We start from the raw sequence: 24,604 nt of genomic DNA, 5'->3' as shown, positions 1-24,604 counted from the left end.
GATCTGCTTATCATTTTATATTTCTGTATGGAGACGGCAGTAGAATAATGATGGCTTTAGAAGATATTTGATGCAGTTATGTATTATATTTGTTATATGGGGTGTTTGATAATGCTTGTGCCCTCTACGTATACTAAATAATGGTTTTATCTCCTACTCTCTCTTTATCTCCCATGCTCTTGTGATTATGCTTGCAATTGACACTGAATAGAACTTACTTTGTTCTTCTCATTTTCTCTTAGTCCTTATGCTGTGGTTATGGTTAAATTTTAAATTGATAATTGAATACAAAGTTTTTTAAGCTAATGTGTATTTAGTTAAAACTTTTTGAGGTTTAGTTGTACAACCTTACATAATTACCTGGATCCTTTTGGGTAGGAAAATAGAGGAAAAAGAATTCGGTGAAAGAAAAGAGAGGAGCTTGGAAATCAACTTAAAAAAAGCCGCAAAAAGTCCTTGAAGGTCTCGTCTCATCCACCGAGAAATTGGTGAAATGGTTATTTTATACAATAGGACTAGGGCTAAATCCTCAAGTAGCCGCAAAGCGAGGAGTTAGAAAAAAAACAAATACTTTCCAAGAAGTAACAAGGAGACTCCATCTATTCACTGCCCTCCCTCCTGCACGCCCCATTGGAAAATAGGATGACCCCACTCTACTTGTTCGATGCTGCTCCATTTTGGGAAAAAAGAACCAAAACCAGTTTAGCTACCATCCTCTGCTCCAAAAGAGAGAATGGTAGCATTTCAGCAATTTGCTGTACCACCCGCTGTACCAGAGAGAGAAGAGGGCAAATGATGACTCCTCCTATATTGCTAGATCATGATGAAGAGAGAACGCCGGCATATCAGCTATTGTTGTATCACCTGTTGTAGTGGAGAGAGAAGAGGGCAGAAGACGGCCCTCCTATCCTAGAAAATGATGTATAAGAAGGGGTGAATCTGGGAAGAGGAAGGGGTGATTCCGGGAAGAGGTTGAAGAAAAGAATAAAGGAAAAAAAGAAGAAGTTGGAATGAAAAGGAGAGAAAAAAAAGAAAAAAGAAAGAACAGATTGAAGAAAAGAAAAAAAGAGGAAAAAAAGAAGAATGAAGAATGAAAAAAAGAGAAAAAAAGGATGAAAGTATGGGTGAATTTGAAGAAGGGGTGAATCCGAGCTTGTGAAGAAGAGGTGAGTTTGAGCTTATAAAGAATGGGTTTCTAAATTTTCAGCTTGCTGCAAGACCTGAATCCCCTGAGTCATTACGACAGCTGATTGAAATAGCTAAGAACCCTGCTTATTCTGGAAATTTGTCTCCTTTGGCTGTTGGTAAAGAAGAAATTGCACTAACCCCAGGGACAAAAAGGTTTGCAGAAATTTTTCTTATCTCACACTTGGTGCATTCCTACACACATTCACAGAATCTAACACCTTTTTTTTTCCAGGTACAAGCAGGGAAGAATTCAATGAGACATAATTGGTGGATTTTGAAGCTGGTGGTTTCTCTCAACAGGTCCTAAACATTGGATCTTCTTATCATTTTATATTTCTCTATGGAGGCGGCAGTAGTATAATGATGCAGTTATGTATTATGTATTATGTTTGTTTCATGGGCGGTTTGATAATGCTTGTGCCCTCTACATATACTAAATAATGGTTTTATCTCCTACTCTTTCTCTTCGTCTCCCATGCTCTTGTGATTATGCTTGCAATTGACACTGTATAGAACTTACTTTGTTCTTCTCATTTTCTCTTAGTCCTTATTTTGTGGCTATGGTTAACTTTTAAATTGATCCTTGAATACAAAGTTTTTGAAGCTATTGTGTGTTTAGTTAAACATTTTTGAGCTTTAGTTGTACAATGCCTACATAATTACCTGGATTTTGTGTAGGAAAAGAGAGGAAAAAGAATTCGGTTATATATTATGTTTGTTTCATGGGGGGTTTGATAATGCTTGTGCCCTCTATATATACTAAATAATGGTTTTATCTCCAACTCTTTCTCTTCGTCTCCCATGCTCTTGTGATTATGCTTGGAATTGACATTGTATATAACTTACTTTGTTCTTCTCATTTTCTCTTAGTCTTTCTCATTTTGTGGTTATGGTTATCTTTTAAATTTATCCTTGAATACAAAGTTTTTGAAGCCATTGTGTATTTAGTTAATACTTTTAGAGCTTTAGTAGTTCAATGCCTACATAATTACCTGGATTTTGTGTAGGAAAATTGAGGACAAGGAATTCGGGGCAAGAAAATAGAGGAGTTTGGAAATCAACTGAAAAAATGGAGCTAAAATGGGCATAATTGGAATGCTCCTAAAAGGTCTAGTCTCATCCACCAACAAAATGGGTGAAATGGTTATTTTATACAAGAGGACTAGGGCTAACTTCTCAAGTAGCCGCTACGCGAGGAGATAGAAAAAAAAAACAAATGCTTTCCTGGAAGTAAAAAGGGGACTTCATCTATTCACTACACTCCCTCCTGCACGCCCCATTGGAAAATAGGATGAACCCACCCTACCTGTTCGATGCTGCTCCATTTTGGGAAAAAGAGAAGAACTGCAACCTGTTCAGCTACCGTCCTCTGCACCGAAAGAGAGAATGGTAGAATTTCAACTATTCGCTGTATCAGCGATAGAAGAGGGCAGAAGATGACTCATCCTAGAATATTAGACCAAGATGAAGAGAGAACGGCAGCATTTCAGCTATTGCTAACCTGCTGTATCAGAGAGAGAAGAGGGAAGAAGACGGCCCTCTTAGTATCCTAGAAAAAGATGTAAAAGAAGGGGTGAATCTGGGATGAGGAAAGGGTGAGAATCTGAGCTTGTGAAGAGGAAGGGTAAGTCCAGGAAGAGGTCGAAGAGAACAAAAAAGGGAAAAAAAGAAATTGGAATGAAAAAGAGAAAAAAAAACGAAAAAAAAAGAACAGATTGAAGAAAAGAAAATAAGAGGAAAAAAGAAGAATGAAGAAAGAAAAAAAGAGAAAAAAAGGGGATGAAAGTAGGGGTGAATCTGAAGAAGGGGTGAGAATCCGAGCTGGTAAAGAAGGGGTGAGTTTGAGCTAATTTTCAGCTTGCTGCAAGACCTAAATCCCCTGAGTCATTATAATAGCTGATTGAAATAGCTAATGCTGTAAATTTGTCTCAGTTGGCTGGTGGTAAAGAAGAAATTGCACGAACCCCAGGGACAAAAAGGTCTGCAGTAATTTCTTTTATCTCACATTTGGTGCATTCCTACACACACATTCGCACAATCTAAAACCTTTTTTTCCTGGAACAAGCAGGGAAGAATTCAATGTGACATAATTGGTGGATTTTGATGCTGCTGGTTTCTCTCAACAGGTACTAAATATAGGATCTACCTATCATTTTATATTTCTGTAAGGAGGCGGCAGTAGTATAATGATGCTTTTAGAAGATATTTGATGCAGTTATGTATGTTTGTTATATGGGGGGGTTTGATAACGATTGTGCACACTACACATACTAAATAATGGTTTATCTCCAACTCTTTCTCTTCGAATCCCATGTTCTTGTGATTATACTTGCAATTAGTTAAGTGCAAGTATCTGCCAAGGTAAAAGCTATATATATGCTGGAGCATTGATGTCCTCAATCCCAATCCCGGCTAGGACTGTAAATTTGAATTTCATAGTATTTTCTAAGACAATGTGGAGTTTTATATTGTACGTCTGTATGTCAGTATGTCCTACTTAAATTATGTTCCGGTTGTATTTATGTGCGGTGTATCGTAAGGCATTCTATTCCATTACCATATATGTTAGTCTAATGTGTTGTTTTGTTATTCTCTTTTAGATTTGACTCTTCTGTCCATCTTTGGAATAGGCTCCAGTATCAGAAGCTCAGGACAAGTTATCTTTTATTATAAATTACTTATCTGCTGTGAATGTTGAGGCTAAAGCTAAAGAGTTTAGCAAAATTCTGAATTCTCAATATTATCCTTGGTTCATGCAGTATACGGTTTTGAAAAGGTAGAGATTTAGTTTGCGAATACATTCCTTACCTGTCGTTTTCAATTATTTTTGTCTAACGGTAATATTTTTGGCAGGGCAAGCATTGAAACAATGTTTCATGATTTGTACCTGAAGTTTCTTGATGAACCAAATTTGAAACCATTGAACAGAGATTGTGCAGGCCACTTATGAAAACTGCACGGTCTGATTTTTCTACTTACGTTATTCATTTTGGGAAGCCGGTATTTATTCTTGGTATTTGTACTATGTCTAGTTCATCTTTGTGATCTTTATTTGTATCTTATTTCATTTTTCCACTTTGTTTGCAGGATCGAATTTATAAATACTGGTGATGCATTAGATACATACAGACTATATATATACTATAGCCTTTCTTCTTGTATGAATTTATCTCAATTGTTGAGAGTTTAGTCCTTGGAATCAGTGTGTTGTTAAAGGTATGCTTTATTTTAGCTTTTAACAAACTTGTAAAAACCCATTTCTGCTAGAAAATGAGTTGGCTAATGAAGCGAAAGAGGTTGAGATTCAGGTAAAAAAGGCCATATCATGTTCATCTGACTTATGTGCCCGCCGTTGCTACCCATGGCTGTTACTGAATTTGCCATTTCTCTCATACAAACTTTCGTTACGAATAATTCTAAAGATATAACAGAGCTTCACAATCTTATTGATGCTCTTAAGTATTTTCCTAATTTTCTGCTTCCAGCAATGGCCGGAATATTATATCTAGGGTCCTTAAAAGTTTTCCTAATTTTTCAGCTTGCTGCAAGACCTTAATCCCCAGAGTCATTACAACAGCTGATTGAAATAGCTAAGAACCCTGCTAATTCTGGAAATTTATCTCCGTTGGCTGTTGGTAAAGAAGAAGAAATTGCACGAATCCCAGGGACAAAAAGGTTTGCAGAAATTTATTTTATCTGACACTTGGTGCATTCCTACACACGCATTCACACTATCTAAAACCTTTTGTTCCTGGAACAAGGCAGGGAAGAATTCAAAGAGACAGAATTGGTGGATTTTGATGCTGCTGGTGTCTCTTAACAGGTACAAATATTGGATCTACCTTTGATTTCATATTTATGTATGCAGGCGGCAGTAGTGTAATGATGGTTTTAGAAGAGATTTGATGCAGTCCTGTGTTATGTTTGTCATATGGGGGGGTTTGATAATGCTTGTGACCTCTACACATACTAAATAATGGTTTTATCTCCAACTCTCTATGTCCGTCTGACATGTTCTTGTGATTATGCTTGCAATTGACTCATTATATAACTTACTTTGTTGTTATTCATAAAAGAAGGATGTTGTCTGCGAATTTTCTCAATTATTGTCTCCTGAACACAAATGAATGCTTTGGAATTTTTATCCACCGATCACAGACATTGCAGTCCCAACAATTTGTCTTCTTGTCTTTAAATTGATTTTCGAGATAACACAGGGGCATCTTGTCTTGTGTTGCATTTGCATACGCATTTTAACATCCAGTTGATTTCCTAAAACATCTTTAACTGTGCTTCCTTCCCATTTTAAATGTTTAATTTCTTTTGGGCAATGTTATTAAGGAGAGAAGGTTGATTGGATTAAGAAGTGGTGTCCTAGGGACCACATGTATAATGTTAAAAAAGTGATATGGCCCATTTAATTTTATCCATAAATTAGGTTGAATTATGTTTTCAAGTAATTATTTGTATGCACTGTGTTTGATTCCACGCGATAAATAATGGTCGGAGAGATGCATGTATACACTAGTCATCTTGGGATGAACTTCTGTGGTGCGTGTGGGTACATGCATGTAATTTTTCCACTTTATGTGCTTTATTTTGTGTTAAACTAATGCTATAGTTTCCCCATTTTATGTTATTTAGGTTGCAATTTTAGTTGCCATGTTTCCATCAAGGATCTTGTCAATTTTGGGTACATGCATGTAATTTTTCCACTTTATGTGCTTTATTTTGTGTTAAACTAATGCTATAGTTTCCCCATTTTATGTTATTTAGGTTGCAATTTTAGTTTCCATGTTTCCATCAAGGATCTTGTCAATTTTTTAGTCTTTAGTCTATCTATAAGAAGAGATTATATGAAAAATGTAACCGATTCTTTCGTTTCTTTGGGCTACTGGCCATCTGCCGGGAATTTCGGATACGTTTTAGTTGCCATTGTTTTGTGTGAATGAGCCATGTTTTGTAGTAATTTTGTAGACTAGAAAATTTGGAACGGCTTTTTTCTTCAAATATTTCTCATAGAACATCATACTTTATTCTTCTTTTTTTACTTTTGAAATGCTATGTCATATGTTAGTGCAACTTGTAGAAACGAGATCAAGACCCAAATCACGTCCAAGGCCTTAAATGCCCCCCCTTATGAGCGCAATCTGGAGTTGTGAGTTGAAGTTGCTACCGAAGCAGAAACAAAAGCCCAGAAGAAATTAGCTGCGTCGGAGGCTGAGATTAGCTGCTTTGTGATAATTCTTTTGTTTATAAAGAACTGTGTTTGCAATCCTGGATTCCCCTGTACCCCCAAACTAACCTAAAGATCTTATTTCGGATTTTACTAATTATTTTTCCCTATTATAATTAATAGAGTAGATGCTGACAGAGCTCTTGGTTCTCTCATTTGAGTAGTGAGATGGATAGCTCCTTGCATAGTTATCACAAATGATTAGAAGCAACTCAAGAGCTAAATATGCTGGAACAAGATTTAAACTTTATGACGACTAAAGAAGAAAAGAAGCTGACGCAAGAGAGAAATGTGGCTGATATAGTTTCAGATGCTGAAGCAAGAGACCTCAGATGCATGTAATCCCACGGCATGCAAAAGCTGCTCAACACACGCAGTAACCCCCTTCCCTTTCCCTTATTCTTCTTTTTGTTTGTTGGTCAATGTTTTGAGTCTTATCTGATATATCTGTAGTTGGTGACTGGCTAAAATATGCTCTGACAGAGATATAGGACTGATTGTGGTAAGAAGGTGAACTTTTTTACAAGAAACACCTTACCGAATTTCCGTAAGTATAAACAACCAGCTCCATAATTTTGATGTATGACTACTAGGAAATAGAATATTCTGAGGCAACTAAGGCAGGTGAATGATGATATTGAATTGCTTATAGTTGCAAACATACATTTTCGTAGATCTATGACTATCTGACATTTACAAAATGCTTGTCAATTTTTCTCATCCTTTATTCAATAAAGCTATGCCATTTGGAATGAGCTTATAGGCCTCTTTCCTTGTGCAGTCATTTGATGATGTTTTGCTTGGACATACATTGCCGTCCTGACCAAATTGTGCTTGGTCGTGTTATGATCAGCTTGTGGTTCTTTGTCAGTATGTAGTGTGTTTATTTATAGTATGTCTAGTGTGTTTATGTGCTGCAGATTGAATGGGTGGGGTAAAGATGGTTTTGATGTCATTCCAACAAAAATGGAGAAATAAATTAGCATGCCAGGTAGAAATTTATTTTAAACTATCGAATTTGTGTATAGTTGTGTGTAGTGTGTGTTTTTCTTTGTATAGTGTCTATTTAGCATATAATATGTGTGATGCGTGTAGTGTCTATGTATATTGTAGGCAGATTTTATGTATATTGTGTGCATTCGGTGTATTTTGTGTGGTATGTACAATGTGTGTTTTTTGTTTGCAATATGTGTGAGTGTGTGTATTTTGGTTATAGTATGTGCAATGTGTGTATTGTATGGTGTGTGCAGCGTGTGTATTTCTTTTTAGAGTTTGTGTAGTGTGTTTATTTATTCATTTTTAAATATTAAATGTTGTGTGTGCAAGTGTGTAATTGTGTGTATGGTATATTTTGTGTATAGTGTGTACTGCGCATATGTGCGCTATGTAGTGTATTTTGTTATAATGTGTACAATTTGTAGTGTGTGAAATGTGTTGTCTATAGTATAAAAAAAATATGCGTTGTGTAGTGTAGGTATAGTATGTGTTTTCTGTATATAATGTATGTGGTGGGTGTAGTCTCTATAGTGTATATTGTAGACCAGCAATGTGTGGTGTAATGTGCGTATTTAGTTTTTTATTTAGTTTGCGTAGTGTGTATTTTAAGTGCAATATGTAATTATGTGTAGTGTGTGTATTTTGTGTGCAATATGTGATTATGTGTAGTGTGTGTACTTTTGTGCAATGTGTGTAGTGTATGTTGGTGTGTTCATTGTGTGTGTTTTGAGAATAATGTGTATATTTTTATATTAGTATGTGTAGTGTGTTTTATTTATTTACTTTTTAAATAGTAAATGTAGTATTTTGTGTATTGTTTATAGTATGTGTTGTAGTGTGTGTATTTATTTATTTATTTATTTTATTTTTAAATAGTAAATGTAGTGTGTGCAATGTCTACTTAGTATAGTGTGTATTTTGGGTGTTGTGTGTTGTAGTGTATGTTTATTTTGTGTGTAATGTGTGGAGTGTGTACGGTTCATAACAATGTGTGTAGTGTGTGTTTTTTTTTATAGTATTTTTTTAGTGTTTATAATGTGTGTGGTGGGCGTAGTGTCTAGTGTTATATTGTAGGCATTATGTAATGTGTCTATTTAGTGTATTTAGTGTATGTAGTGTGTGTAGTTGTGTTCATTGTGTGCAATGTGTGTGTTTTGAGTATAATGATTACTTTTTATTATTATGTGTACGGTTTATAACCATGTGTGTAGTGTGTGAGTTTTTTTGTATAGTATTCTCTCCGTCCATGATTAGGAGTCCCAGTCACTTTTGCGCACCCGTTTTATAAAATAATAAAAAATAGTTAAAGTGGAGAAATGGTAAATTAAGAGAGAGAATAATGTTGACAAGAGTCTTCTCAACATTATTTTCTTTTTTACTTTACCATTTCTCCACTCTAACTATTTTTTATCATTTTTATAAAATAGGTGCGTAAAAGTAACCGGGACTCCTAATCGCGGACGGAGGGAGTATTTTTTTTAGTGTGTATAATGTATGTGCTGGGTGTGTAGTGTCTAGTGTTATATTGTAGGCATTGTGTAATGTGTGTATTTAGTGTATGTAGTGTGTGTGCAATGTGTGTAGTTGTGTTCATTGTATGCAGTGTGTGTGTTTAGAGTATAATGTCTACTTAGTATAGTGTGTATCTTGGGTATTGTGTGTTGTAGTGTGTGTTTATTTTGTGTGTAATGGTGTGGAGTGTGTACGGTTTATAACCATGTGTGTTTTTTGTATAGTATTTTTTTTAGTGTGTGTGATGGGTGTAGTGTCTAGTGTTATATTAGGCACTGTGTATTTAGTGTATTTAGTGTATGTACTGTGTGTGCAATGTGTGTAGTTGTGTTCATTGTGTGCAGTGTGTTCATTGAGTATAATGATTACTTTTCATTATTATGTAATGTGTTTATTTATATATTTATTTTTTAAATAGTAAATGCAATGTGTACAATGTCTATAGTGTGTATTTTGTGTTTTGATTGTTGTATGTGTGTATTTTGATTATTGAATGTTGTAAATTTAGTGTGTATTTATTTATTTATTTTTAAGTAAATTATAGTGTATATTGTGTGGTGTGGTGTAGTGTATTTATTTGGTGTATAATGTGTATTTTGTGTGATTGTAGTGTGTAGTGTGTATTTTGGTTATAGCATATGCAATGTGTAATGTAACGTGTGTGTTCATTGCGTACAATGTGTGTTTTCTAAAATTTGTGGTAGTGTGCATTTATTTGTGGCCCGGTCGCGGTGCCCACGAGAGCGCCACGATTGTGGCTAGGCCGCGGCGCTCATGTTGCAGCGGCCACGGCCCGCGGCTCAGCCGCGGCTCCTCTTTTTCGATTTTATTTTTATTAATTCTATAAATATACCCATTTTTTCCCAATTTTTTACACCATTCCAATCTCCACTCTTTTCATTTTATCACCAATTCTACTTTTGAAAAATGAGTTCCAACAATTGATGGATAGGGAGTTCGATGAACTCGTTCAAGAGAGTGCAACGGGAAGCGAGAAGAGGAGGAGGGAGGAGGAGGCGTAGAAGCGTTGGATTCACCCGTTCTATCATCAGGACCATGCCGTGACAATGTCGAGAACGCACACCCAGTTGATGGGAAGGCTATTTTGGCGATGACCCCGTTACCTAAAGATTTTCCGTCGCCTTCTGAGAATGTGCGGTTATTCATCGTATAGCGACTACATTGCGCAAGTACAAGTGCTTCATCTGCGCAGTGATGCTAGGGCCGACCCAGGTTGTCGACATATCATAAGTGTACGCGCAATTAGGCGGCTTGCTGTCGGACCCGCTGATATGTTCACGAATACCTACATTAGGTGAAACAACCGCCTAACCACGCCGAGGCGCTTTTGAAGTATCCAGGCCATCTTCGGTCCGGAGTATCTACGGAAGCAAAATGCCGATGAGTGCCAGAGATTGATGATATGCACGGGAGAGTGCATAATTTTTCCGGAGATGTTGGCAAGCATCGATTGCATGCACCGGAGTGGAGAACTGTCGGTTGCTTGGAAGGGCGTTACATCTGGATTCAAAGGAAGACACCCAACAATGATACTTGGAAGCTTTGTAGACTACCGTGCGAATCCGGCATGCATATTTTGGTGTCGCGGGTCGAACAACGACATCAACGTACTGCATTCGTCTCATCTCTTCAATGATGAGTGTCCTGAGGGTCCGACGGTCGATTCATGGCCAACGGGACGCGGTACAACAGGGATACTACTTAGCCGATGGGATATACCCTCGTTGGCCCGTGTTTGTCAAGACGATCCGACGGTTGGGCCCAAACAATCCTATTTCGTGGCCAAACAAGAGAGTGCTAGGAAGGATGTTGAGCGTGCTTTTGGTGTCCTCCAAGCGCGATGGGCCATTCTACGGTGCCCGGTTCGACAATGGCACGAAAATGATGTCGCCTCCATTATGTATGCATGTATCATATTGCACAATATGATAATAGATGACGAAGGATATTCGCGATCGGGCACCGGAAGAGGGTGCTAGTACAAGTCACGGTATTGCAACCGCCCATTATGACGATGGGTGACCGCTAGTAATGCATATTTGATCCAACGTTTCGCCGATATGCGAGGGAAACATCACATACGACACTTAGCTGATATGGTCGAAGAGGTTTGGAATCGTAGGGGAGAAGGGGGTAGAGTGTGATACGCGTTGGGAATGTAGTTTATGAGACGTCGAAAATTTTCGTTGTATAATTTTACCCCTTTCTATAATACAACGAAGATTTTGTTTTAATTTTAGGTCTTATGCATTTTTTCAATTATTATAGTCCAATAACTTTTATTGTAGTAGAATTAAAATATAAACAAAATGAAAAAAATTAAATTATTTGGTGGCTTGAGCATGTCCACTACTAGTGGAAAATATGGGCGTATAGTAGGCCGCCACACTTTGTGGTTGGCTCGGCCAACTATAGTGGACACTCTAAGGTGCATTTTGTATATAGTTGCGTTGTATAGTGTATTTTGTTATAGTGTGAGTATGTATTTTGTGAAATGTGTCGTGTAGTGGTTCCGAAATTTGCTTAGATCATTCAAAAAGTTCCGAGTATTTCTCCTTCATCTTGTCTTCCAATTCCCGCGCAGCTTACTCAACACCATGATTTCTCCACTGAACCTTCATCGCAACAATAGACTTATTACTCAACTCTTGCACCTTTTGTTCGAGAATAGCTTCAGCTTCTTTTAATAACTCAAATGGATTCAAAATCATCATTTCCTCTTGAAGAATTATGTGATTAGGGTCGAACACGTACTTCCTCAATTGTGACACATGAAAAACATTGTGTACTTTTCAAAGGCTTGGTGGTAGCGCTACGGGATCCACTCTATCACGAACCTCATAAGGTCGTGGTCTCAATTTGCCTTTCACACCGAACCGAGTTATCCCTTTAGACGGAGCTACCTTTACAAAAACTTTATGTTGGGTTTCGAATTGTAGATCTGTTCTTCGAACATCAACATATGATTTCTGTCGATCCTAACCTACTCCTCGATCTAGCACTACAACTCTCAACATATCCTCCAAACTCTCTATCGTCCTCTCTTCAGGTGGAATGCAGATCTAAAATTCAACTTAGTATCTAACTCTCTCGCTACAGGTTCATCCAGAATCTAGAAGTAAACTTTGCATCACGATCGGATGTGATGGTCAATGATACTCCATGTAAGCGTATGATCTCTCGCACATACATCTTAGACAACTTATTAGCTTCATAGGTATCATGAATCGGTACAAAGTGAGCGGATTTCGTTAGATGATCAATAATCACCCAAATAATAGTGTTCCCTCGTTGAGACCTTAGTAATCCTATCACGAAGTCCAATGCAATGTGCTCCCATTTTCATTCCGGAATCTCAAGTGGTTGCGGTCTCCCATAGGGTCGTTGATGTAGAGCTTTCACTTGTTGACATGCTAGACATCTCTCCACAAATGCCGCTACATGCTTTTTCATGTCATTCCACCAAAACTATTTCTTCATACTTAGATACATCATGGTACTTCCTGGATGCGCAGTATACAGTGTTTCATGCGAATCCCTTATGGTTCCATATCTAAGTCCTTTGTCTCTAGGCACACACAACCTTCCCTTGAATGTGAGGGCATTATCCGTCTCCTTGTGAAAATATTCTTGCTCTCCCGTCCTCACTTTCGAACGGATTTTCCGAACGAATTCCTCACTCAGGGCATCGCCACTACATTCACATTTCCGGGTGGTAGTTTATGCTATAATCATAATCCTTTATCAACTCGAGTCATCTACGTGGCACATGTTCAAATTCTTTTGTTCAAAGAAGTACTGAGGCTTTTATGGTCGTGTATACACAATGAAATCCATAAAGATGGTGTCTCCAAATCTTCGAGCATTTACTATCGCTGCCAACTCCAAGTCATGCGTTGCATAGTTCATCTCATGTGGTCTAAACCGCCTTGATGCATACATCATCATTTTCCCATTCGCATAAGTATACATCCAAGTCCTACTTTCGATGCATCGTATACAACACATAGTTAGTTTCGGCTCCGGCACAGTGAGAATCGGTGCGGTGTGTTAGAGTTTGTATACTAGAATTCACTTTTCGAGTGATTGAATACTGTAAAAACTCTCATTTTATTTTCCATTTCTATCATAACGTTGTTATGTTTTACATTTAATGGATGTTTATTGCATGTTTAAATGTATTAGTAATTTAACAAAGTTTAAGGCTTTTTTTTAGTAGACCGGTTGTGAGCGTCGTTCACCTAAGTCAAATTCAAACCTCGCCGAATGTGAGCACAATTTACACCATTCGATTCCCCTAATTCTCATTTCTCCCCTCCCACCCTTGCCACCAGCCACGATCAATCATTTGTGCTCCGCCACCACAATCTCTTCCCTCTCCCAAATTGAAGAACAACAAATGTCCGTGAAGATCACTAGAAAGTAAGATCGCTAAAATCCAGATTGTATCTTCCTTTTCTTTTTTGAAATTGTATATGTTCGATTTTTTTTAATTATCGGATTGATCACTAGAAATGTCCGACTTGCTCGACGATTTACTAGCGAATTTTTGTTTTTAATCATCTATTGTCTAGCTAGTTTACTTGCAAAATAATTTCCCTTTGATGATATATCCTATTTATGCTTTGAATTTGAAATAATGACCAGGAACACGTTAGGGATAATGGCGTCAATTTGTCTTCGATAGTTCCATGAATCTTATCAATGTGGCTTCGGAGGATTTCTATTGCCATTAAATTGAGTAATGGTGTCAATTTCTTGTTTCAATTTTGTCGAGAGCTAAATCGGGCGTTTAATTGAGTCATTTTTGCTTTTTGATATAATTTTGAGTATATTTACGTGTACAGGTGTTTCATTTTTATTGTGTCATTACTATAAAAAGAGGTACTAGCAAACCTCTCTTATGCTTTAGTTGTTTACTTTGAAAATTGAAAATGGGCCGGATTCGACTTTTTGGACGATGCGTTAAATATTAACACAAATTTGATCCCTTTCATTTTACTTCGTAAATTTGTTTCAAATTCATTTGAAAATTCAATCGAATTAATCATTTTGACCTGACTATTTTTACGTAAATGATAAGTAGAAGGCGGTAGGAACTAGAGTGAATAGTGCAATAGCAATAAATGCAAGAATATTTACTTCCATAATCTCATCGGTTTTTTACTTGTAAGCTCTCTCCCCAAAACCTCCGCCCTCTTAGCATAAATTATTTCTAATATCGCGAAAATTTCTCCATTCTTATAAAATCATGCACCTCAACGCATGACGCTTATTAAGACTTCAATGACCCGACTTTAAACAAGAGCTAAACAAAATGACGATTGCGTTTCTTCCACCTCTGCCTCTCTCACGTATCTTGCCTCTCTCTCTTGAATTTCAACATTTCCTCAATTTTCGTTGATTGCTTGAATCGTGCTGGATCCAATGTATAGGTGACTTACTCCCAAATATATCCTATTAAATTATATATGGAGACTTACTCCTTAACACCGAATTAGTGCTGGTAGGTGTAGCCAACCTCTAATGTTTATTTTTTGATCTTTCATTTTATTGTATAATTATTATATAACAAAATAATAAATGAATTCACACCCTTAACAAATAATTTATGATAGTTATTATATTTCTATCGATCTAAATTGGAAATAATTTTATTTTTGTGTACTTGTTATAGTTTTTCCATTTTTTTTTATAAAAAATTTGCTCAAATATTTTGTGTTCTTTCAAAGTAATTTATTCTTTTTTAATGTAAACTTTACATTTATGTTTATATAAGACATTCACAACTAATATTATAAAACATTTAAATTTAGTAAAATAGAATAAAATGACCAGATTTTAAACTTCAAAGCCCTGTGTCTCTACAATTAAATATCGTAATCCCGAATCAAAATTTCTAGATTGCACCTTTGGCTAGAATAATCCTTGATAATAATGCACAAATTTTAGAGGTAATTATATGAGCATGAGTTTTCACCTAATTTTGATTTTGTACAATCAAATAAAAATTTACTTAGTTGGAGACATCCTTGAGCAAACTAAAAAGAATGTTTGCGTTGATGGTTCATTCATGTGCCTCGTCCACCATTATCACACTATAGGCGACAAGAATCGAGCTTGTGCGAACTCTGAGGAAATTCATGGAGTAACCTTCCATTCATCATGTATTTCAAAACCGCATAATTCGATGTGGAGTCTTCGAATCGAATCGAGTAGCGACTTAAATAGACTCAACTCATTTTTAGAAGGCACACTTGCAAAGAAATCACTCTAGAAGTTCCACGGATGCTAGCTCCACACCTCTCGTTCCTCGCCACAGCCATGACCACTTGAAGACCTCGCAGTTCCACCGAGGATAGTTACCGTCAACTCCACCAGCCGTTGTAGTCGCCTAAATATTGTTTCATCGTCCGGAGTGGCAAAACAATCTTTATTTGCTTTCTAGTTTAATTCGTACTTCGTTTTATTTCGTTGGATCTTTGCTAGAACTAAATCTCTTGTTGCTTTTGAAGTCTTTTGTGGAGATCCAGATGCTACGATATGAAAGTTGTTTTTATTTCCTCTTTTCGTTGTTGTCGTGTTTTATTCTGCAGCGTAGAGTTGTTTGCAGAAGTTTCTAAGTGTTGAAGCATGGTTTCGTTGAGTGGGCTGGATCTTTTGTTAAGTTTCTAAGTATTTGATAATTCGATTTGAGGTTTAATGTAAGAGATTTGTGTTTACTATTTGTTGCCACCTTGCATGTTAGTCGGTATGTTTAAATCTGAGTTTATCGGTCGTTAATCCGTGAGTTTTCATCTTTTGATTGTAAATCTTAGTTGTAGAAATTGTTGATCTGAGCTGTTATCCATAGAATCTGTGTTTATTTGAATTTGAATTTTTATGCATACTTGTTGGAGAAGACAACATCAGCATCCGGTTTGTGGACCACTTTTACTTTTCAGCTGCTTTTTCTCTTGTCCTTTCCCCTTTTGTCAGACTTTCTCCTGAGCCTTGTGCACTTTCAATATCACATTGATAAAGGATTGGGGAATGATTTTCTTGTATTTCTTATTCACAATCATATACATAGGTACATCATTATATATGACTAACAATATCTACACAAGGTAAACCTAATATACTTTAATTCCATATCTCCTATTCTTAGTAAATATAATCATTGCATATTATCCTCCTAATATCTTGAGATTTCGTTCTAACACTCCCCCTCAAGTTAAGTAACGAGGTTACCGATACTCAACTTGCACAATACTTCTCGAAAAGACTTCGAGTTCACGGCTGTCGTCAACATCGGCGTGATCTTCGGACTTGACATATGGCATTTCAACTATCTTGGCTTCAATATTCTCCTTAATAAAGTGTTGATCCACTTCCACATGTTTGGTTTGATCATGTTCCCTTTGGGTTCTCGATATACTAATGGCCACCTTATTTTCATAAAATAGTCTACACGATCGAGTGGGACCTATATCCATTCTCTCATAAGTCTTCTCAACATCTACTCTTAATTCCCCGAAACTTTGCTCGCACTAGAGAGTGCCACCATCTTTTGTTTCTTGCTCCTCCAAGTCACAAGATTACCTCCCACAAAGGTGAAATATCCCTGATCGACTTCCTATCATTTGGATTCCCGGCTAGTCGGCATTAGTGAATCCATGTATCTCTAAGTGCTGTGTTTCTCAAACAATAATCCATGTTTGGATGTCCCTTTCAAGTATCGAACGATCCTCGAGAGGCTTCCCGGTGTTCCTCTTGAGGGGCATGCATGAATTGACTACTCCCACATCATAGGCAATATTTGGCCTAGTATGAGCCAAATATATCAAATTCCCAACTAATCTCGAGCTTCCCTTTCTCTTTTATCTACAATCCATGATTCGAACCATTGGGGTGTTTTGGCTTGCAATCTAGCATCCAACCTCTGCTAGAAGATGCTAGTACATATTTCCTCTAATTTATGAAAATTCCTTTCTTCGATCTGAAGCACCTCTATTCCTAAAAATATTTGAGAAACCCCAAGTCATTCATCTCGAACTTCGGTGAAAAGATTCTTCCTTAGCTCGGCCATTTAGCTTCCTGCATCGTCCCTCGTGACTAATCATATCATCCACATGCTATAATTAAACACGTGATTTTGCCATTCTTCTTCTTGAGCTTCTGGGTATAGTCAAGAGTTACTTTGTTTATATCCATACTTGTTCATCACCCTCTGTGAATCTTCCACGAGCCGGCCACTTACTTGGGACTAATTTTAACCGTTCGAATGTCTTTTGTTGAAATGAGACTTTCCCATCTTGAAACTATGTGATAGAGCCCGGGAGGAGGTTCCATATAGACAGGTTTCGGCAATTCATCATGTAAAAAAAGCGTCGTCACATCAAATTGGTGAAGTGGCCGGTCTTTGTTGGAACGTCGAGAAGCAAACACCACTGCTGTGTTGATCTTGGCCTCGGTGAAAAAGTCTCTTCATAGTCTACTCCATAAGTCTCAAAAAATAAATTCAAGTCATCCTAATGCAATCATCAACAAATATCACAAAATATCAAAAGCCACCCCTACCAGTAATTGGTGCAGGACCCCAGACATCAACATGCACTAAGGAAAAAATTGAATTCATTCAAGTATTGGAAAGCTTAAAAGGTTGTCTGTGGCTTTTGGCCAAAACACAAGTCTCACATAAAAAATTAGAAGGGATCGAAAAATTCATAAAAATAAGGGTGTCTTAGTCTTCGGTGCCATAGCCAAATTTCTTGTTTCATGGACTCGTGAGCCAGCATTGCACTACCATGTTGAGCTATCTCGTCCACTTAGTAGTAGAGTCCTTGCTTCTCAGTGTCACGCCCAAGAATCCTCTTCATCCGAATATCCTGTAAGGTACAAAAATCAGGGTGCATTAGCAGAGTACAATTCAACTCCTTCGTGACATGACTTATAGACATCAATCTCTGAGATAGAGTAGGCATAAACAATTCTTAAGCCGGAGAGTAGGAGAAATTTCAATAATGCCCGAACCAACAACAGTAATCAATTCCCCATTTGCAGTTTTAATGTAGGTTTTAGTAACTTCACTCAGGCTACTAAAATTATTCCTATCTGGGGTCATAGTGTCCGTTGTCCCATAGTCAAAAATCCAACCCTTGGTTGTATCCAACCCCTTTTGAAAATGAAACACGACGGATAAATTTTTCAAGGGGCGCAAAGGAATTTTTCAACATATAATGGGGGCTCAATTCACGATTTTTCTCAAGTTTGGGGCACCGAGCATATTTGGGGTCAATGTATAAGTTCTGAGAGTCTGGGGTTCAGTTTCAATCAAATGGGGTCCTTTTTTTAATTCACCATACTTCGGAGGTAAAAAAACGAATGAATTTACTTCCTAGGTTTTTGGTTTAAAACCAAACCTTTTACCTCCTGTCGGCGCCATCTCCGTTCACTCGACATAGTTCCCGGTTCCCCGCACACTGCCACCGCCGGACGGGGCATCCTGCTGATCCTCCTTGTCCTCCTTGATTTCCCGTTCTATTGATTTTGTGGCTGCCGGTAATTGGAAACTCCCACAGCCATTTTCGACTAAGATGAGTTCCCCTCACTTTCTGTCTCTCCTCCCACCAATCGGGATATCCCAATCGCTTGAAACACGTCTCGTATGTGTGTTTTGGTTTCTGGCAGTGGATGCACCAAAGGGAGGATTTATCCGGAGGGGTGGATTTCTTCGGTCTGTTCCCCGGTCCGCTAGTAGCGGTGGGGCGCGGCGGCCCGCTCCTGTGTTGTGGGCGTTGGCTGTGGGCAACAAATCCGCTCTCAATTTTAAGAATCGCCGGTGTTTCCGCTGATGGTTTCCACGGTGGGTGAGGCGGACGTTCAATTCATCAGATTGAAAATATTCTTTTCGTCAATGTACCTCTAGTTAATTTAAAACACAACTACCAACCGTTAATTTATAATTTGGCAGCGTAATATTAGTTTAGTCATTTCAAAATCTTACGCATTATAGAACATTGAAAGTGGGGAATTTTTGTGGTTGCGAAAACTAATTTTAGAAGGAATAAATGTTTATCTTATTATGTACTAAATTAAACGTGTTTAAAATAAAATTTATTATATATTAAATTATACTAAATACATAATGCATTCACAGAAAATGCACACCCCTTTCAGCTCTCTCTCTCCCAAATTTATATTTTAGCCGTTCTCGTTTCTTTTCTCTTTTCATTTTCTTTTTTAGCTTTATTTTCGTTTTTCTTATGGTATATTTAAATTTAAGTTTGTGTAATTTTTTATTTTCCTTAAATTCATGTTTTATTGATTTAATTTCATTTTTCAAATTTAGGATTGTAATTTTATTCAATTTTAATTCTATTAGAAAAGAATTGAAAATATATTATACTTTTATAACTTGAAATCTTATTAATATATAATTATAGTTAGAATACAGTTACAACAAATTAGTAATTACTAGTTCGATATAGTATCATATTCGTAGTATTACATTGTTATGACCCAAAAGGCTTTTCAACTCAAGCCCATCTAACTATTTGTACCTTCTATTAAAGTAGTTCCAGAGTCCAGACTTCCAGTAATTGAATAAAAAATCTAGTACTGACAGAATTCACGCAAATCTTTTCCTCTATAACTTTAATAAAAGTATTTGTAGAAAATACAGGAATTACAAATTTAATTGGAATTTTTTTTAAAATCACATTAGATTTGGTTTTCTACTTGAGTAAAGTCTGTTGGATATTTAAGTCAATTGTGTGAACACGATAACAACATAACATGATATGAGAAAGTCAAATCTGATTACAATATCATAAGAATATGTTTGGCATGAAGACGAACACCACACAACTTATACGAACACATGGATATGACATGAATACGATAACGATCTGTAGATACGATAACATTCCACGGCATAACACGAAAAAAGTGATTTCATGCAACATGATAGATATACAAAGTCTAAATTAAAAGTCCAATACTCAAATAAACCCTAATTAGTAAACTAAGTCACGTTTGGTAGGTTGATTTAGCCTATAATAAAATTAATAATGGCCCAGCCCAAACTTAGTGTTTGGTAGCAACGAATACTAACGATCCCTGCTTTTGTTGGGCAAACTTTTTTTCACCTCGAATTTTTTGGGTAATATTGTGAAGAAGACCAAAAATATTTTTCTATAAAAAAAAACCAAAAAATAAGTCATTTTCCTTATCACTTTATAACTTAATCTTTATACCAAAAAACATTATAAGCTTTTTCAAATAAGACTGAAAAACTCACATTTCTATGAAAATAGTATAGAAGCCCAAAACCCCCGACAAAAGTGGTAGACTCATGAACAATAGTGAAATGTGACCATTATGTTGGCTTTTGTTGTATAATATTTTTTCAATTAACGTCCATTTCAATTCGAATGGCCAAAGTAGCCTTTTAACTTGTCCAAATTATAGAAAAGTCGGCACTTTTAAGTAGAAGGCAATGTTATAAACCTTAAAGCTGGCAATGACTGAATTGTAATCAAAGTGACAAAGACTTTGAGTTTCTTTTTTTATTATTCGATTAATATTTTTGTTACGTAATTTTGGTCAAAATACTATGCTAGAATTTACTACTCTATATTACTTGATGATAATGGAGTTGGATGAGCAAGTTAAGGAGTCGTTTGGTTTCGGTGAAACCTAATCTTAAGTTAAGACAATGGGCATAAAAGCAATTGTCGAAACTATAGTTTTATTTTCTGGATCAGTTGTTTGGTTTAATGAAACAAATTCTTGGTGCAAAGAAAGAGGCAATTTCCATATCAGACAATCACTCTATGATTTGTAAACAACAACTCGATGAACAATTACCACGGGCCTATTCCCAATTCTTGAGCCAATAAGTAATAAATGCTGCAAAATCAAACACATGCATTCAATAGATAAATTCACTAAATACTCATTTCATGGAAACTAAACGCACTCCTAAAAAAACAAATCCTAATACATAACCAAGTATGGAGATTATTTCTAGATGGTTGAAATTTAGTCTCTAATTATGCATTAGAATTTAATTATTTTTTTCATCCCTATCCTATATACTATAGACTAAATAAATCACCATTTTAAGTTGGACTAGACTATTCTAATGTAGCATCGCAGATTATAAAACAATGCACATTAATTAAATTGGGAGTACTATATGGATGAAGTTGCTAGATATTATTAGACATAAATTTTGATTGGTTCATTATTCCAAACATACCAATAGCACATTTACTAGAGTATGTTGTTATAAATGCAAGAAAAAGAGGTTATTAATTTGAAATATTCAGCAGTAATAAATATTGAGAGGAGTAGTTGGGTTGGTGGTAGCCGTTTGGGAAAGCGGGTCCCACCAAAGCATATTTTTCAAAAAATGTTTCTGTTGGATATTTCAAATTTATTGAGAGGGACGAAAAGCGACAGTCAAACCACACAATAGAAAGAAATAGATACACACACTGAATATGCACACATAACCACAAAAACATGAGCTTAATTTGTTCCTAGCTTTGTTTTTTTATGCCATTCTTGAAACTCCAAGTTTGCTATATTAGAGATTAGGGCCTCTCTTTCTATATCCATCCATTTTCCCTTTTCTCTTCCTTCCTTCCTTCTGCATTTGCATTTGGGGCTTTCTCTCTCTCTCTCTCAAGATTCAATAATGAGTGCTTCAAAATTCATCAAATGTGTGACTGTGGGAGATGGAGCTGTTGGCAAAACCTGCATGCTCATTTGCTACACCAGCAACAAATTCCCTACTGTTAGTCTCTCTCTCTCTCTCTCTGTGTTGAATATTGTTGGAATTAGTTTGTGAATTGAAGGTGTTTGTGAAAATGGCAGGATTATATTCCAACAGTGTTTGACAATTTTAGTGCTAATGTGGCTGTTGATGGCAGCATTGTCAACTTAGGCCTCTGGGATACTGCAGGTATGTGTGTATATTATTTCCCCCTTTCCCTTTTAGTATAACTGTTTTTTGGTAGTACTAATTTTAGTTTGTTGAATTGGAAAGGGCAAGAAGATTACAGCAGGTTGAGGCCCCTGAGTTACAGAGGCGCAGACATATTTGTTTTGGCCTTCTCTTTAATCAGTAGGGCTAGCTATGAAAATGTCCTCAAGAAGGTACCCATTTTTTTACCCCTTTTCTCACTCTCTCTGTTTGATCTTGTCAACTCAGATTAATTCTTGATTGTTTCTACAGTGGATGCCTGAACTTCGTAGATTTGCCCCTAATGTTCCAATTGTGCTTGTTGGAACAAAGTTAGGTAAGAATTTGTGGTTGGTTTGCGGATGTGTGTGAGAGTTGTGACTCACATTTTTGCCTTCCCTTGTGTAGATCTGAGGGATGACAGGGGTTATCTTGGTGATCATATGGGATCCAACATTATCACCACAGCCCAAGTGCGTATCGATTCGTTGCTCTTGATCTTGCTCTTATTTTGTTGTATGGTTTTTATTTGATTGCATTGGAAAAAATGTGTAGGGAGAGGAGCTGAGGAAACAGATTGGTGCAGCAGCTTATATAGAATGCAGCTCCAAGACTCAACAGGTAAGGATACTTATATAGTATTTCTAATTCATGCTTGGTCAAGTTTGGATTCTGAATCGGTTCATTACTTTGTTTGGTGGCAGAATGTGAAGGGTGTGTTTGATACTGCAATCAAAGTTGTGCTTCAACCTCCGCGCAGAAAGGAAGTGGCGTCACGCAAGAAGCGACACAGTAGTGGCTGCTCAATTGTGTAAGTTTATAGATTATCATCAATTACTTTATCAAACCAAAACCATCACTATGGTCTATGAGCAAAATAAGTGATGAGTTTGTTCATTTTAACATGTTGTTTTGTTTGTGCAGGAGAGGTATTGTTTGTGGAGGCTGCGTCGCCTAATGATGCAGGCAGCTGTGGTGCAAAATGTAACAATGTTTGGTAGTGTTACTCATGGGGGAACTGTTCATTCTCTCATGGTATTGTAGTAGTCTATGATTTATGTTATACTACTACTTCTGTTGTGTTGTGTGATTCAATTCAATATTTTGTTTTGATTTTAGCTCTCTGGTTTTACTTTCTGCGGTTTTAATTCCTCATATCATTATCATGTAAATTTCAATTTCATCCAGTAATGAAGATTTTTCATAACATCATTCTTTGAACTGGAGGCTTCAAGAAGATATAGCCAAAGTTTGAAGTAATCCTAATTAGATGTGTCAACATTCCATGTTATGCAATGTTATTTTGAATCCATGTCAACTTGATACACATACATATTTACTTTTGCAATTGATACCAACCATAGAAAGGCACCAATCAAACCGATATAATCCTAAATTCTAGGAAAAATTAAAGAAAATTTCTCATAAACTTCAAAATGCAAATGAAACTAGTCATCAGCTTGATTCCTCAGTATCTCCCATCATCAGTTTTATAGTCAAACCATTTGAAGAGACCGACATGCAAATGTTGCCTGACCTGCAAAATCAACGAATCAACTTACCATATAAATTTTAATAACCATATCACTATTATAGGAAAATATTATAACACAGTCACAATATATGACAAAATATAGAATACCTGGACCACTGTATTCCCAAAAAAAGGGACCACACTCACTCCTGAAAATTGAGGGGTAGACTCCAAAATAGGAACACAAATACTTTCTACGAATGTAAAAGAAAATGAGAATCAAGTCTAGCTAATCTTCTCGATTTTCGAATGGGGATGACTTCTCTTGTTTTATGAACTTTGTCCTCCTATCTCGCGTGTGCCGCCAGGAGAACGGTAAAAAGAGAGTGGTAACTCTCAGCTCACAGAGAAGATGATTCTCGCTAAGGCTTACACTAGGTTTCAACAAAAATTCACAAAATGACAAAGAAGAAAAACCAGTGGGAGAACATTATGGCTTTACGTTTTGATATCTTCCTATTTTTTTATTTCATTTTCAAATCAACGGTCAATAATTTGAAAATGTTAAAATTCTAATTAATCATAAATTAGTATAGTACTAATTAGGTCAAAAGTTACCTGATTATGTTTGACCGCTAGTTTTTTATAATTCGGTCAAAAACTAAAAAAAATGGATCAATTTCATAATTTAGTAAATAAAAAAAGTAGCAAACATAATGTTATGCACTAAAATTATAAAATAATCAAATTTTAAGAACAATTTTAGACTTTAGTCTTAAATATACAATGACACATGTATTTAATAAATGTCCATGAAAAAAATCGATCGTTTTATCCAACTTAATAATAGTCCATGAAATAATCAAAATTAGAAGTGGGAAGGTACATTATACCATACTGAAAGTGTCATACTGTATTATACCGTATCGAAAATATCATACCGTTACTGTATCGAACTTTTTATTAAATCGAAATTTCAGTATAGAACAATTTGAATGCGTTACCGTACCGGTTTATGATATATACTGATATACTGAATTTATGTTCGACCATACCTTTTCTTATACCTGTATTTCGGAAATATCATTTGAAAATTTCGTGTATATTATAGATTTGGTATGTATTAATTAATATATGTATATACAGCAGTATGACAGTATACCAATACCAAACATATCGGTATATAATGTATGTTCGATATATCACAATATAAGAAAATTCA

At 36.3% G+C, this 24,604-nt stretch overlaps 1 protein-coding gene, 1 long non-coding RNA gene and 1 other non-coding gene across 48 annotated transcripts in view; 2 read left to right on the top strand and 1 right to left on the bottom strand.

Moving 5' to 3' along the window:
• Positions 1-24,604, top strand: part of LOC125216834 — a 75,633-nt gene that overhangs the window by 3,893 nt on the left and 47,136 nt on the right. For 10 of the 46 annotated variants that reach the window (XR_007175511.1, XR_007175496.1, XR_007175479.1 and 7 more), the window contains exons 9-21: positions 379-1,341; positions 1,421-1,488; positions 2,196-3,023; positions 3,121-3,167; positions 3,257-3,314; positions 3,789-3,964; positions 4,042-4,188; positions 4,276-4,295; positions 4,727-4,863; positions 4,950-5,011; positions 6,278-6,800; positions 6,878-6,971; positions 7,206-7,415. This is a non-coding gene — a transcript (uncharacterized LOC125216834). Of the gene's footprint in view, positions 1-378; positions 1,342-1,420; positions 1,489-2,195; positions 3,024-3,120; positions 3,168-3,253; positions 3,315-3,788; positions 3,965-4,041; positions 4,189-4,275; positions 4,497-4,726; positions 4,864-4,949; positions 5,012-6,265; positions 6,801-6,877; positions 6,972-7,205; positions 7,416-24,604 lie in introns of all 46 variants that reach the window. The other 36 variants (XR_007175518.1, XR_007175504.1, XR_007175484.1 and 33 more) reach the window with 36 other exon arrangements.
• Positions 17,553-18,841, bottom strand: LOC125216980. Its single transcript, XR_007175536.1, has 2 exons — positions 18,365-18,841; positions 17,553-17,823 (listed from the first exon to the last, which is right to left on the bottom strand). It is a non-coding gene; the product is annotated as an uncharacterized LOC125216980 (long non-coding RNA).
• Positions 21,488-23,026, top strand: LOC125216824 (rac-like GTP-binding protein ARAC7). The gene is made up of 8 exons (XM_048118603.1): positions 21,488-21,740; positions 21,821-21,908; positions 21,993-22,102; positions 22,182-22,245; positions 22,317-22,381; positions 22,464-22,529; positions 22,613-22,719; positions 22,833-23,026. The coding sequence occupies exons 1-8, from the start codon at positions 21,642-21,644 to the stop codon at positions 22,864-22,866; spliced, it is 633 nt and encodes a 210-aa protein (XP_047974560.1). The 5' UTR covers positions 21,488-21,641; the 3' UTR covers positions 22,867-23,026.

Source organism: Salvia hispanica, chromosome 1 (genome assembly GCF_023119035.1).
Source record: "Salvia hispanica cultivar TCC Black 2014 chromosome 1, UniMelb_Shisp_WGS_1.0, whole genome shotgun sequence".
Lineage (NCBI taxonomy): Eukaryota > Viridiplantae > Streptophyta > Magnoliopsida > Lamiales > Lamiaceae > Salvia > Salvia hispanica.
The sequence above is the reverse complement of the archived record's forward strand: the minus strand, read 5'-3'. Positions and strand labels throughout refer to the sequence as shown.

Bases quoted from the DNA above. Each gene is read 5' to 3' on its own strand.
- LOC125216824 (XM_048118603.1), top strand. From the start codon at position 21,642: ATGAGTGCTTCAAAATTCATCAAATGTGTGACTGTGGGAGATGGAGCT. The intron at 21,909-21,992 runs GTATGTGTGTAT...TGAATTGGAAAG, and splicing joins AGGCCTCTGGGATACTGCAG to GGCAAGAAGATTACAGCAGG. The intron at 22,382-22,463 runs GTGCGTATCGAT...AAAAATGTGTAG, and splicing joins ACATTATCACCACAGCCCAA to GGAGAGGAGCTGAGGAAACA.